Source organism: Hippoglossus hippoglossus, chromosome 14 (genome assembly GCF_009819705.1).
Source record: "Hippoglossus hippoglossus isolate fHipHip1 chromosome 14, fHipHip1.pri, whole genome shotgun sequence".
Taxonomy (NCBI): Eukaryota; Metazoa; Chordata; class Actinopteri; order Pleuronectiformes; family Pleuronectidae; genus Hippoglossus; species Hippoglossus hippoglossus.
Window position 1 is genome coordinate 15,637,080 of NC_047164.1, and position 15,205 is coordinate 15,652,284.

Below are 15,205 nucleotides of genomic sequence, written 5' to 3' on the forward strand. Positions count from 1 at the left end.
GAACGGTCACTTCCTCAGACTCATTCAGAGCCACAGAGGCTGTTTCACCTGCTAAAGAGCAAATATGGTGCGTAAACTGGACTTTTTGTGGACAACCAATGGAGTGCCTCTTAGAAAAATGTGCCTGTTACCAGAGTGTGCACTGCTGCCACCCTGTGTTCAATTCATTATTGTTAGTCAGAGAATAAAACAATGTTTTGTTTCTGACCTGTAGGAATTTTAATTAATCTATATGAATGTTGAAAATACAATGTCTGTTGAAAGATTTACCTCAGCTAGAAAAATATAATAACTACTCTGATGTGATTTTATATCTTTAATATTCTCATCATCTCCTTAGACAATCAGAAGTTAGCAAATATTTTTAATGAGTCACCATTTCAAAATAAAATGAAATGCTGAAAGCGTCAGATCAACAGTGGTCATCTTTGACTTTTGGTTGTCTGTTTGTTTGTATGTGTCACACTGTGCTGACTCGATAAATGCATTTAAATCTGTCAGTCAGGTTTCAACAATGCTTAAAAATCACAAATACAATGGCAAAACGTTTAGTAGGTTTTTGTGTTTTATAAAATTTTGTATATAAACTATTGGTTTGAAGGTTCCCAAAGAAAAAAAGAAGAAAGGAAGAAAGAAATAATTTCGTTTTCTTTTTTAACTGCGTTTTACTTTTCTCTTTATTTAAAAATGTACATGAAAAAAATGACAAAGCTGCTATAAGATTTACAATATTTGAGTTTAATTTGTGACCAATAGAGGGCAGTAACTCACCGACCTCAGAGTTCCCCAGCGAACCAACCAGGAAATGAAATCAAGGAAGAAGAGTCAGTCCAAAAATAATCCCAGCAGCAGAAGAAGAGACAGCCGCTAGCCACTAGCCGTTAGCTTTACAGCCAAAGCTAGCTAGCCGTTAGCTAATATTTATCAATGACCGGTTAGCGTCGCTGCTGGTGTCGAAATAAAATCCTATGCTGCGCCAGAGAGGGAAGGTGACATCAAACAGTCCCTGACAGAGACCCAACGACAACATGGAGAAACAGTTGCATCTGAACCTGTTAGCTTCCAGACCTCCTATGGCAGGGGGTGTTCAGTCCAGCTCCAAGATGAAAATGGGGTGAGCTGGCATTTTAATCCTCAATTATCTCAGCTGTTAAATCCACCAACACATCACCTGCTCTCTGTTCATAAAGTGCAATGTTGGCCGATACATGTAAAGTTTGTTTCAGGACTGCTAAGCTGTTAGCGTTAGCAAGGCTAACTTAGCTACTGCTGCTAGAGTTTGGATCGTTGCTTGTCTTCTACAATATGACCATGTATTTGGTTTACCCAGCTGCTTTCGCATATAAGCACTTTTATAACTATTAAATATAATATAATACATAATCAGGTAGTCAATATATGCGTTAGCTTAGATATGTGAGGATGGACCGTGACCATTCATGCTAAAATACCATAAACAGTGTCTGGAGTTGTTAATCTCAGTAAAGTCAGGTGAAATTTAAATGTGAAAAGATCTCTTTGTAGGGTTCAGGGTTATGTTTACTTTTCATTTGGAAGCCAACGTGTAGTTAAGGGTTTATTAAGGCTTGTTTACATCACTATAGTATAACAGATGATTAAACAAGTTTGTGCTTTTATTAAAGATGTACCCATATTTTATATTTCACACACTTTATCGAATTCCAAATTTTGTATGGCTTTGAATATCTTTATCCTGTCATCATTTTTATTTGTACCAGCTATTTCTCTCTGTATAGTGTGATCATGTGAAAAAGTCATCAGGAAACGACTGCGTATCTTAATATTCCTGCTGTGATATGAGATTAATTTACATTTTGTTTGTATGTCTCTGTAATACAGACCTGGTCGGAAGAGAGATTTCTCCCCGCTGCCCTGGAGCCATTACTTTCAGACCATGGAAGACGTTGAGGTGGAGAATGAGAATGGCAAAGATATATCCTTGATTTCTGCTTGTGTTTGTATATAGAAAGTGTACAATGAATTCACATCCCATACAGGCTTCAAAATCTACAAGATCAATTCATATTTGACTTCTTCGTTATACCAGTGAGTCATCAAACTTCAGTGTGGTACAGAACGTTTGATGATAATACATTTTTTTTAAAGATCATGTTAGATCTTTATTTAGCAGCATCTTTTTACTCTGTTACCTGCACAGCTCTGGTTTGCATTTCCTTGACCACAGTGAACATTTTCAGAATTTACTGCAGTGGTGCCCATGGTCCTGTGCTGCTCCTGCTCCATGGAGGAGGCCACTCTGCACTCTCCTGGGCAGTGTTCACTGTGAGCATGACTACTAGTACAAAAGCCTTCTAACCTCTTTACCTTGATAAAAGGAATGCTAAAATACAGACCCAAACTATGGAGCTGCTTTTTATTTCATTATATCTGCTTTCCCTTATTTGATGTGAATGTTTTCACGTGTGTCTTTGTAGGGCGTTATATGCAGCAGGATCACCTGCAGGGTCGTGGCTATGGACCTTCGAGCTCATGGTAAATATATGTAGGTAGTCGGAAGACACAACATTAGTTACATACTTTATTTGTAGTTTTGAAATGAAGAGTCTGATGGAGATTAGTCAGTTTGATTAGGTAGTGTGGTTAATCCTCTTTGAATAACAGACGTGCTCACAACAGTATCAAAGAGGTGGAGCAGCCGGGTGTAGCAGGCAGAGACAGGAAGTGACGTATTAACTCTGCTGCGTAGATCACGTGATTTTGTTTACAGCAGCCCGACACCTTCGTCACCTCTCATCACCACAAACTCTCTAGACATCTTCGTCGGTGTCTTCAATGTGTATTATGCCGCTCTTTCACCGGGAGATATTATTATTTTTTTATTTTTTTTCATTTTTGTGTCTGTCGCGTGTTAGAACCAGCCAACCCCCCCACTCGCTCTTGGTGAATCCAGCGAGGATCCCCTGCTGTGCTTTCACATCAACTTGTGCTTGATTTCTACTGACATTACAACAGGTCAGGCGGATAAAGTCCGTGGAAATCGTGGAGCGTCTCAATCGGACATTTGCGTTCGCACATGCACCTCCTCTTGAGAAACTACATAGGAAATGCAGAGTTTAGTGCATATCTGAAAGCAGCTATATAGAGAGCAAGTGATAACTGGGCAGATGTATTGCTGTATAGTCAAAAGGGGATGTCTGTGATGGTTAATGATTTAATATGTTAATTACTGTGTCCCATCTTGCATCACTTACATAATTTAATATATCCTTATATATCAATCTTTTTTCTCTAATATTGCACAGCTGTAGAGTAACTTAATAAAGCAGTGACTTTTTAGTAACAACAAATTAATAACAAAATGCTTTCATTACATTTAGATTTTTTTACACAGCTTTATCACTTTCTTTACCTGCAGGTGACTCCAAAGTGAAAAATCCTGAAGATCTCTCTGCAGATACGATGGCCAAGTAAGTTGTTGTGTGTGCAGTAAAGACAGACACTGGGTGTGTGAGAACCACTCACACGCTTTAAAGATAGTTATATAGGATAGATCACCCAAAAATGAAAATTCACCCATTATCTACTCACCACTATGCCGATGGAAGGGTTGGTGAAGTGTTTGAGTCCACAAAACACATTTGGAGTTTAAGCGGTAAACAGCGTTGCAGCCAAACCAATACAATTTTAGCCTAAATGTCCGCTGTGATCCAGAGGAGGATATTCAAGGATGGAGGCATGTTGTGTTTTTTTCTGTTGTTTTTGTACGTTTTGAAGAATATGTCACCATTTACTTCAATTGTATTGGATTTGGCTGCAACGCTGTTCCAAGTGTTTTGTGGACTCAAACACAAGTTTAATTAAAAGTTAATTTTATTTATGTCACAAGCTCCTCATTTCATTGTTAGGTGGAGAATTAGTCTTGCTATTTCTGTTCATATGCACAGAAACATTGAAATTAACAGGTTTATGTTTTTTCTTTCATAAGGGATATTGGCAAAGTGGTGGAGGTGCTCTACGGAGAGAACCCTCCTCCGATCATGATTATTGGACACAGCATGGGTGGGGCCATTGCAGTTCACACAGCCATTGCCAATCACCTACCATCTCTTCTGGGCCTCTGTGTTATTGACGTTGTAGAAGGTAAGGGCCCGTACTTTGTCAAGTTGCTGCATCATAGATAGATAGTTACATAATTAACAAAATAGCAAGTTGATTTTACTTTAATTTTAAACATATATGAAAAATATTTATATTGAAATATGAGTACATTATTAGTGGGTATATTGACGACAACTGTGTTTGGTAATTTTATTCAGGTACAGCGATGGATGCTTTGAACAGTATGCAGAATTTCCTCAGAAGTCGGCCAAAGACATTTAAATCTCTGGAGAACGCCATTGAGTGGAGGTAAACAGGTTATTATAATACTCTCCTGCTATTTGGTAAATGTCATGTTAAAATCGCATTTTTGTGTGTTTGTTTGTTGTTGTTTTTTTTCTTTTCTTGAACAGCTTTACTTTAAAGAGCGTCCATTTTAAGAGTTTGGTTTGTCATGCTCCAAATTTTTCTTTTGCTTTGCTCTCAGTGTGAAAAGTGGCCAGATCCGAAACATGGAGTCAGCACGTGTGTCAATGGGAGGCCAAGTGAAGAAGTATGTTTACTCTCTCATTTGCACATTAACTGCTTCATAGGTTTGCAAGTTTTATTAACCTTTATTCTGACGTCCACAGATGTGAGGACCCCACTAGCAGTCCAGTAGTCTCTAACAGCATTGGCGAAGGTATAATAGAAGAGGACGAGGAGGAAGAAGCAGAAGAAGAATCCAACAAGAAAAGGATGAAGGAAGATGATCAAGAGGTGCTGCTCCTCCCTGTCCTTGTGTTTTTTTTTTTTGTGTAACATGAACAGTATGTGTATGAGAAGTGTAAAGTAGGTTAAACACTCCCTTAAAGGGTTGATTTTGCTGATACAGATGAAAAAGGAAAGCATCTTCACCTGGCGTGTGGAGCTGTCAAAGACAGAAAAGTACTGGGATGGCTGGTTCCGAGGCCTGTCTGCTCTCTTCCTCACCTGCCCTGTGCCAAAACTGCTTCTGCTCGCAGGTTAGATCTTTCACTCATTATTATTTCATACAGCATCCATCAAATATATATAGGCGGGAAGTTCTGATGGGATTTCAGGGCGGTCCCAGTTGTTTAGATGAATACAAATAATTTAATTGAAAGTTATTTTGCCTTTGGCTGCACAATTTCACCCCTGGTGTGTTCCATTGTACAGGAGTGGACAGGCTGGACAAAGACCTTACTATTGGACAGATGCAAGGTAAGCAGGGCAAATGGCGAGCTTCCAATTTCCGTTCATGTTTGCGTGTTGTTACTGTCGAACATAGCCACCAGACTTAGATCATATGCATGATGTCACTGTTTGTCCACAGGGAAGTTTCAGATGCAAGTCCTCCCTCAGTGTGGTCACGCTGTCCATGAGGACGCACCTGAAAAAGTAAATAAACATCCACTGTGATTTACGTATTGTCCTATGATGTTTGGTTCAAGTAGGTTTTATGCCTCCATGCCGACGGCAGCCAGTGGCTGGAGGTACTATGTTTTCGGGTTGTCCGTCCATTCGGCCCATTCTTGTTAGCACGATATGTCAAGAACGCCTTGAGGGAATTTCTTCACTTTGATACAAACATTAACTCTGACCTGCAGCAAATTGATTAGAATTTGGTGTTCAAAGGTCAAGGTGGCCTAACAAAATGTTTTTTGCCTTGTGAACACGTTATTTTAAATAACGCCTCGAGAGAATCCTGTCAAATATGGCACTGATTAAATTTCAGGTCAAGGAGACCTTTCGAAGCATTTTTCTGGCTTCTTGAACATGATATCTCAAATCTACATCGACGGAATCCCTGTTGTCTTCCCCTTGTTCTTTGTATTTGATCATGATGATTTAGTTTGTTTGCCCTTTGTTAAAACTCAATCCTCTGTTGTTTGTTGTTAGGTAGCAGATGCTCTAGCAACATTTATGGTCCGACACAAATTCACTGAGTTTAAGGAAGGATATCTGTGGTAAGTGCAAACCATCTAAGATGTGTTACATTTTACTTTTATAATTTATTTATTTATTTATAGTATATCATAAAGTTTACTGAGATGTAATTCACTGTCACTTTGTCTTTTTTTTTCAACAGCTAATGTCCACTTTTCAGTCTAAATATAGCCAGCAGACCTAGAAGAGTTGACACTATCGTACAATTTAACAGAAAATTGAGGAAAACGTAACTATTATTATTGTTATTATTATTTTGCTTTTCTTATGTAGATATTTTGCCTTTCAGCTTTGCCTTATTTTTATTTTCAAAACACTGGGATTTGATTGTACTTTTCCTTTATAATATGTATATTTTTTAATTTCAGAAATGTATTGCTCTCCTCGTTTTCATGTTTTATTCTGAGTGATTGCGTCATGTTAATGTGTTTGTAATCTTTGATTTCAAACAATGATTAAAGATGGATGCAGCAAACATGTCACACGTGCTTCTATATTTGGTAGTTGTAGGAATTATTGAATACTTAAAATGACCTATGGATGAATGTAACTGGTGTTCTGAGTAAGTGACAGTGGATTCTGCTTACAATAATGCTAGACACTCCAATTACACCAAGAAATGCCTGAATTCATTGAGACAGTCTTTTATTACCAAAGCAGAGACGAAGACCATTTTACATTTGTAGCATGCATTTCACTCTATGCAACATTGGGTGTTTTGGCCTTTTAATCACAAGACACCCTCTGCTTTGGCCGACCACAGGCTAATCAGACCTGGGTGCGTGTCCCTAACATCAGGGAGCCCAGTTGGTGTCTTTCCTCCTGGTCCAGAGCCATTGGTTGCAGCGTTCTGCTAAAAACACCTTATCTGGCAATAGTAGAGAAAGTAATTGAAAGAAAGTGATGTAATTGTCTGCCCTTTTGTCTGGATAGGCACAAAACGTTCATTGTTTTTCTGTGCTGTATCTTTTGTGAACAAGGATGAAAAAATATACAGTATACCCTAACTAAACAGAGAAGGCATCAGCTGATGTCGTCAGACTTAATCTACTCTGCTCTTCCTTCCACTGTCAGGTTTAGATAAACATTTTTGCGTTTTCTTCTCTTTATTCTTTAATTAAAATTGCTTCATTCTCAATCATGTCACAGTTCTATGTAAAGTATGTAAAATTTTGAATTTTGACAATTGTGTTAAATCTCAAAGAGTGGAAAAACCAGAGGATAAGTTGCCTTTGTTGTTTTGAAATTATATTTTATAAAATGATGACACCTGACTCCCTTCATCAATCCTTAAGTTTTGTCAACATCTGAAGAAAACCTCATGCAATTTTGCCTATGAACATTTTTTTACACGTTTCTGCAATTGTAGCTTCATACACACATTTTGCTCTACTTTAGTAACATACAGTATCTAGCATTTCTTTTAAAGGTTCTTTCCTCAGAGCATGATAAAGTAGCGGAAAGAAGAGCTGTTCTCCTGCAGCCAAATAAAAAAAACAGCAGAAAAACAAATGGAAAAACAAAGTTGTAGTTTACAACAAAGGTGACGTGTTTTCCCTTACTTCCCTGATATATGCCAGGGAATTCAATGCATGTTTTAATTGTCCCACCAGAGATCAACATACTCAGAAATATGTTCCTGAGATGTGAAACATGAATTATTAATCAGCCATAATGACCAGCACAGTCCTCCACAGACCTCAGACCACTGAGATTAATCTGTGATATGAGTCTGTAAACAAACCTGTTGTGTTCTGAACAGGGACAGACATTTTTGGTTGCATCATGTATTTTACACACATTTTCAACTAAATCTGAAAAACATATGGAACAAAGTGCAAGACCTGTAAATAAAACAAATTCTATACAGGAATCTTCTAAAGTTACCATGTGATTTTTTTTTTGTTGTTAGATTCAATATTTTGACGCACAAACCAAATAATTTTTGTGTGTGTATCAGGCGAGATGCACTGAAAACTGGTTCATCAACCTGGCTTTGGGTAATGAGAAATGTATTTCCTTGCAAAAAAGTCCACGGTGCTCAAATAAATGTGGGCTTAGATACAGCTGCCATTTTAACAGATGATGAAATGGGACTGATGAGGCTACCGATTTACATAAAAAAATGCATTTCAATCCAATACTCGCTGTAGGTTTATGAAAGCAGACCTAATGAGCAAAGTCTTGTCAGCCTCAGCTCTACTTACAATTGAATGGAAACAAACGTGCTTATATGCTGAATTACACTATTACACTGACATACTAAGTTAGTACAGCTCACTGTCCCTATGTTCAACTAGAAACTGTGTGTTAGCATATTTACATTCTCACTTTGTAAACATTGGCAGTGTTTTTCTGTATCCACATATAGGAACAAGGAGATGACATATATACTGTATATACAGTTCAGCCTGGTGAATTGGGCTGAGCCTGACAAAGTTGACATGTGCTACAAAAGTCAGTGGGCATGGGACCAACTCATTACGTATGAAACTACACTTCAAAACATTAGACATATTTGTCATCTACAAAAAATTCAAAGTATATATAAAGTATAATATAAAGTAGATTCAAAATTACTTACATTACTGCTTTGTTCTTTTGGTTTGTTCTATTTAGTTTCATAGTATGTACTTAGGACTTTATTCAAGAAATCTTAGGTTAATATTTCTTCTTTTTTGTATAAAACAATATAATGTATTTTATCATTGTAGTTATGTTATTTTGTTTCACATAAACTATAATCACAGTTTTGAATATAGGTGCATCTCAATAAATTAGAATATCATGGAAAAGTTCGTTTATTTCGATAATTAAATTCAAAAAGTGAAACTCATATATTATATTGATTCATTACACACAGAGTGAAATATTTCAAGCGTTTACGTCTCTTAATTTTGATGATTATGGCTTACAGCTAATGAAAACCCCAAATTCAGTATCTCAGAAAATTTGAATATTGTGAAAAAGTTCAATATTGTAGACTCACGATGTCCCACTCTAATCAGATAATTAACTCAAAACACCTGCAAAGGTTTCCTGAGCCTTTAAATGGTCTCTAAGGCTGGTTCAGTAGGCTACACAATCATGGGGAAGACTGCTGACTTGACAGTTGTCCAGAAGACAGTCATTGACACCCTCCACAAGGAGGGTAAGCCACAAAAGGTCATTGCTAAAGACGCTGGCTGTTTACAGAGTGCTGTATCCAAGCATATTCATAGAAAGTTGAGTGGAAGGAAAAAGTGTGGTAGAAAAAGGTGCACAAGCAACAGGGATAACCGCAGCCTTGAGAGGATTGTGAAGCAACGGCCATTCAAGAATTTGGGGGAGATTCACAAGGAGTGGACTGAGGCTGGATTCAGTGCATCAAGAGCCACCACGCACAGACGTATCCAGGACATGGGCTACAACTGTCGCATTTCTCGTGTCAAGCCACTCCTGAACCAGAGACAACGTCAGAAGCGTGTTACCTGGGCTAAGGAGAAAAAGGACTGGATTGTTGCTCAGTGGTCCAAAGTCCTCTTTTGCATTTCATTTGGAAATCAAGGTCCCAGTGTCTGAAGGAAGAGTGGCGAGGCACAGAATCCAAGTTGCTTGAAGTCCAGTGTGAAGTTTCCACAGTCGGTGATGATTTGGGGAGCCATGTCATCTGCTGGTGTTGGTCCACTGTGTTTTATCAAGTCCAAAGTCAACGCAGCCGTCTACCAGGACATTTTAGAGCACTTCATGCTTCCTTCCGCTGACGAGGTTTATGGAGATGCTGATTTCATTTTCCAGCAGGACTTGGCACCTGCCCACACTGCCAAAAGTACCAATACCTGGTTTAATGACCATGGTATCACTGTGCTTGATTAGCCAGCAAACTCGCCTGACCTGAACCCCATAGAGAATCTACGGGGTATTGTCAAGAGGAAGATGAGAGACACCAGACCCAACAATGCAGACGAGCTGAAGGCCGCTGTCAAAGCAGCCTGGGCTTCCATAACACCTCAGCAGTGCCACAGGCTGATCGCCTCCATGCCACGCCGCATTGATGCAGTAATTCATGCAAAAGGAGCCCCGACCAAGTATTGAGTGCATATATATATATATATGAACATACTTTCAGTAGGCTGACATTTCTGTATTAAAAATCCTTTGTTTTATTGGTCTTATGAAATATTCTAATTTTCTGAGATACTGAATTTGGGGTTTTCATTAGCTGTAAGCCATAATCATCAAAATTAAAAGAAATAAACATTGAAATATTTCACTCTGTGTGTAATGAATCTATATAATATATGAGTTTCACTTTTTGAATTGAATTATCGAAATAAATGAACTTTTCCATGATATTCTAATTCATTGAGATGCACCTGTATATATTGGTAAACTGTGCACAGAAGCACAATGTGAAACACCAATAACACTCTTGTGATACATCTTTATTGTAAATTGTAAGTTAACATTTTCTGCTGAATTTCTCTTACTCCTTCAAAGAGAACCTGAGCGATGCAGAGCTTTGATTGGTTGTTAAACTGACATGGGTGATGATGTCAACACACAGAGGACTTCTAGAAAAGAAGGACATGTCAGCTGGAGCCTGAATCATTCTTCAGATTTGTCCCCCAAACCTTCATTGTCAAATGAAGTCCGACCAAAGTGGCAGCTTGTAAGTGATGTGTCTCGTACAATAAATCTGTCTATTATGTCTTCAAATTCACAGATTTTATATACTTACTATAGTTTTTTTTATTGTGATGATGTTTAGATGTTTAGTGTTACACTTTTGGTATTTTTCACTCTGATGTTTTAGATATTGTTTGACATAATATTCTTACACAGGTGATGTGTCTGCTATGTGTGTTCGTGCATCGGCCTTCACAGACACTGCACAAAGCTGCGGTCATGAACGACACCACAGACGTAACCCAGCTGAAACCTCTGAAAGCCGTGCTGTCCATGCTGCCATGTCTTTTCTTCCTGTACGTAAACGGAGTCATGCTCTTTGCCCTGCTGAGGAAGCCTCTCTTGCTGGAGTCCTCTCGTTATATCCTGTTTGCTCATCTGCTCCTCACTGACTCTCTGCAGCTTGTGGTCACTATGCTGCTGTACATCATTGCTGTGACCATGTTCAATATGATCAGTTATGTGTGTGTTATTATCACAACGATTGCATCCATCGCTGTGAAAATATCGCCCCTCAACCTGGCTGTGATGTCTTTGGAGAGGTATGTTGCCGTTTGTTTTCCACTGAGGCATGTAGATATTACGACCACCAGGAGGACAGGCAATGCCATTGCTGTGATATGGACAGTGGCCTCTTTGGACTCGGTCACCCAGATTTTCGTGTTGGTCAGCCACGAGAACAAAGGCTTCACTGTGCCGAGGTTCTGCGACAGGAACAGTGTCTTCAGGCTACCGATTTTTTCCACTTTAAACATCTCCTTCACCATCATTTATTTTGTATTGGTGGGCATGGTTATGATTTATACATACATTGCTATCATGATTACTGTGAAGTCAGCCTCCTCCTGTAATAGTAATGCTAGCAAGGCCCACAGGACAGTGCTGCTGCATCTGCTTCAGTTTTGTCTGTGTCTCACCTCTACTCTGTTCAGCCTGATCAACAGACTGTGGAACATTAACCGTAACATGGCCATTAATGTTCAGTACGCCCTCTTTTTGGGTCTCATCATTTTCCCAAAGTGTTTGAGTCCGCTCATATATGGCCTCAGAGATCACACCTTCAGACACATCTTCATATACTATTTCACCTTCGGGCTCAAAAGCAATGTGAGGCCAGTTATCAAGACCTGATTTCAAATACAGTAATTGTGTTATGTGTTTTTTCTTGCATAATCATGTTTTGTAGAAATACCTTTAATTGTGTTTGTTATTTTCTTTAGTACCTGACGGGGTGTATGACAAGTGATCAAATTCAACTCAGAAATTAATTGAATCATTATTACGATGGAGCTATTAGAGTTGTATATTCTGAGAATAGAAATACTGTTTGAAATCACGTCTAATATTTGTCTTTGTGGTGAAGGATGGATTCAGATTTTACTGATTAAAGAGACGTGGAGCTTTTTGATCATTTCTTCTCGTTTTCATCACAAAAGCCTTCACATTCAAGTCATTGTCACCGTTGATGCTCCTCATGAACTACGTGTTGATAATCCACTGTAAAAAATTATGACGAGCTGTTTTATTAAACATATCAACACTGTCATAACATAACTGATCACTCCACATCATTTGGAACCCATGCAGACCGTTTCAGAAGTTAAATTATTCACTGAAGGCTTGATTCTTTTAATCAAGAATATGTTTTATATATTGTCACAGATATAATAAACTGTTTTTTAGCCACGTGACGGAAAACACAGGATCTATACAACAAATGCTCGAATTGCATTATTAGAGGGGGAAGCATCAACAACATTTATTAATTGACAGATGAGATTAATTTAGCTTCAGTTTGATGTAATTTAAGTTCTTTACTCATGTTAAGATCATTAATATGTCTGCCGTCTCTTGACTTTCACAAAACAATTTTAATGAACCTGTACAATTTTGAAAGTTTTGTGTTTTCTAGGTGAATAATACAAATTACAAGAACTCAGACAGAAGACAAAAATAAGGTACATTACTAAATTCAACCTGCCTAAAAAGTCATGTATTCAGCTTTTATGCAGGGAAGTTCATAAAGAGGAGTATCTAGCATGTCATTATCAGTTGCCACTAAAGAATTGTTTTTAATTATATACAGCAGCTTTTGCCAATTACAAGGCAAATGGCAAGAGTTGAAAAAACAGATTTATACACAAATAAAAAAAGAGAATCAAAGTTTGAATTTGATATTTAATTAAATATGTGTTTCCAGCCGATTAAAAAGACTTGATCTGATGGTGAAGTTTCAGCACATGACCTGAAGTATGATTGGACAAGTCAATGTTTTTAAGTTGTCTCTTGTATGTTTGGCTGATTTCAGCTCCCATAAATATTGTGAGTGTAATAAATCATGAACTTCCAGCAACACCGACATGAGAGTGATGATATAAGACACCTTGTAAAATGGGAAAAATGCAACAGGTAAAGTCTGAACCACAGTGAAAACAGTTCATCCTTTTAGCCAGCAGGTGTCACCTTTGCTTTATAAATAGTTGTACAGTCCACACTGTGGCTCCAACTGCAGCCATCTCATTTCAATCTGCAGTATGTACTTATGTTCCACATGAAGAAACTTGAGTGAGGTTGTGAAAATTAGGGCTGTTGATAGAAACTAATGATATTATTGACGAAATTCCAGCCCCCTCCTTTTTCTCACAGTCCAGATGGACACTTGTGTGGGGGAACGTATAGAGACAGAGCACAGAGAACAACCAATTTATGTGGGTAAACAGGGAGGGAGGAGCTGACCTGCGGAATAAAAGAAGAGTCTGAGCAGGAGGTGGACTAATTTAACCGATCTTTACTCCACCACAATCCTGAAGCCCCTTCAATACCTCTCTGGCCTTCATGAAAGAGCACTTGAGGGGGTGAAAAACATTCCAGAGAGAGAGAGTACCTGGTGACAGAGAGAAGCTTTAGTTTAGAGTGAGAGCAGAAGGGAGAGGTTGTTATCATGATCACAAGCTCCTTCACATCCTCAGCCGAGAAAATGGATTGTGTGGTTTTGGTTTACTTGTGGCAAGTTTTTGTGAATGCAGCATCAGTTTGAGTTTTGGACACGCTGCGTTATGTGTCATTCTCTCCACTGTTTTTCACTGAGATGTGGTTTGCGGGAAATGCCCAGAGAGTTTTTGCAATGACATCTTTTCAAAAATGTGTATAGTGTGCTTTTTGGGCTTCATGCAAGTAGGAACAACTGCTCTCTCTTTTATCAAATTATCAAGAGTGAGACTGAGGCCATATTTAGAAACCTTTCACAGTACACATACAGGGAATGGACATAAACACTTCACTAAACAATGCATCATTTTACCATCACACTAAGCCAGAGAAACAATTCAATGAACACCAAAGATATTTTCCCAAAGAGCAAGTTTCCATAAATGTTGTATTTATCACACGACTGCTGTAAACAGGTTTGCACACGCGTGCGTTTCTGTCATTTTCTCCATCTTCAAACACCAGTGGTTTCAGAACATTTCACTGTTTTTGTCGATTTTGGCAAGTTCTTGGAAATCAGAAAGAAATGGAAATCAAGTAACCAAAAGAAGCTCCTGACAGAAAAAACAAAAAGTGGAATAATGGAAAAGTCTGTAGCTGCAGTGGAGGGGTTGTGGAAATGTCAGGAGGAAACTTTATCATGTGTAAATGTTAATGTGGCTGTGATTTTAAAAGAAGCCTCTAAATCGAATCATATCTTTAAATCTGCTTTTCTCTCCCCCTCATCACAGATTCTTTGTCACGGCAACATATGGCTTTCAAGTGGAGGCTTTACACTGCAGGCAAAGAAATTCTGACTGAACTTAAGAACAATGGGAATATTTGATTTTAACCACTTGAAGACAGATTTAAAAAGAGTACATGCCGTTATGCTCGTGTGCACACTCACGTGCACAAAAAACGTCTGCACTGTCTGCTTTACAGTGGAATGGGATGGTGGGAGAGTAATTGTATCCCTTGTGGCTCTCCAAAGGACAGCACTGAGACTCAAATTAAAGCACTGACCTGGTTAGCTTTCTGTCAGCAGGAGGGGGTGCTGCGGCGGCCCCACATCCCTCACCCACCCCCATCCCATCCCACACACAGTTAAATTGCAGAGATTAACTTGTTGACTGATGGGCTGCAACTAAAGCTGCATATGTCTGCGTGTGACAGACGCACACAGCCTTAACAAACCACCAAGAGAAAACATTACAATTCTCTAACAAGTGTCAAATGAAAGCATCAGCGTTTGATCCCCGTCACTTATTCAAATTGGAGAGATTAAAACATTATAAAACTTCTGGAGGCTCAAAGACCATATTTTGTCCTACCATTGTAGGTTAGAAACACCACCAAGATAAATCCCTGTTACAGACACATTATCATACCCAGAGGACTGTACATGCCATGTTTTCTCACAGGACCCCCACCGGGATCAATACCATAGGCCTTATTCAAGTCAAAACATTTTGACTTGAATAAACAGGTAGAAATAGGTGTTATAACATTAAAGTCGGCTCACTCCAAGTTAAGTGTA

General features: G+C 38.6%; 2 protein-coding genes across 3 annotated transcripts; both read left to right on the forward strand.

Moving 5' to 3' along the window:
- The first annotated feature begins 771 nt into the window (after positions 1–771).
- On the forward strand, positions 772–13,118 carry ppme1 (protein phosphatase methylesterase 1). 2 transcript variants are annotated; one of them, XM_034606636.1, is made up of 15 exons: positions 772–908; positions 940–1,114; positions 1,861–1,954; positions 2,212–2,304; positions 2,457–2,514; positions 3,398–3,449; positions 3,968–4,122; positions 4,299–4,389; positions 4,568–4,633; positions 4,713–4,839; positions 4,955–5,084; positions 5,260–5,304; positions 5,417–5,481; positions 5,983–6,050; positions 6,173–7,304. In XM_034606636.1, the coding sequence occupies exons 2-15, from the start codon at positions 1,029–1,031 to the stop codon at positions 6,174–6,176; spliced, it is 1,134 nt and encodes a 377-aa protein (XP_034462527.1). In that variant the 5' UTR covers positions 772–908; positions 940–1,028; the 3' UTR covers positions 6,177–7,304. The 2 variants fall into 2 exon arrangements, with proteins under 2 accessions (XP_034462527.1, XP_034462528.1); XM_034606637.1 differs by lacking the exons at positions 5,983–6,050; positions 6,173–7,304 and adding an exon at positions 13,108–13,118 and having other exon boundaries at positions 5,417–5,507.
- Positions 9,118–11,829, forward strand: LOC117774847 (odorant receptor 131-2-like). Its single transcript, XM_034607507.1, has 3 exons — positions 9,118–9,546; positions 9,886–10,068; positions 10,897–11,829. Exons 1-3 carry the CDS (start codon positions 9,118–9,120, stop codon positions 11,827–11,829), a joined length of 1,545 nt encoding a protein of 514 aa, XP_034463398.1.
- Positions 13,119–15,205: the final 2,087 nt, after the last annotated feature.

Excerpts from the sequence above, each read along its gene's own strand:
- ppme1 (XM_034606636.1), top strand. The coding sequence starts at position 1,029 with ATGGAGAAACAGTTGCATCTGAACCTGTTAGCTTCCAGACCTCCTATG. Across the intron at positions 1,115-1,860 it reads AGCTCCAAGATGAAAATGGG|ACCTGGTCGGAAGAGAGATT; the intron begins GTGAGCTGGCAT and ends TCTGTAATACAG. Across the intron at positions 3,450-3,967 it reads TCTGCAGATACGATGGCCAA|GGATATTGGCAAAGTGGTGG; the intron begins GTAAGTTGTTGT and ends TTCTTTCATAAG.
- LOC117774847 (XM_034607507.1), top strand. The coding sequence starts at position 9,118 with ATGGGGAAGACTGCTGACTTGACAGTTGTCCAGAAGACAGTCATTGAC. Across the intron at positions 9,547-9,885 it reads TTGTTGCTCAGTGGTCCAAA|CCAGCAAACTCGCCTGACCT; the intron begins GTCCTCTTTTGC and ends GTGCTTGATTAG. Across the intron at positions 10,069-10,896 it reads TGCCACGCCGCATTGATGCA|ACACTGCACAAAGCTGCGGT; the intron begins GTAATTCATGCA and ends CGGCCTTCACAG.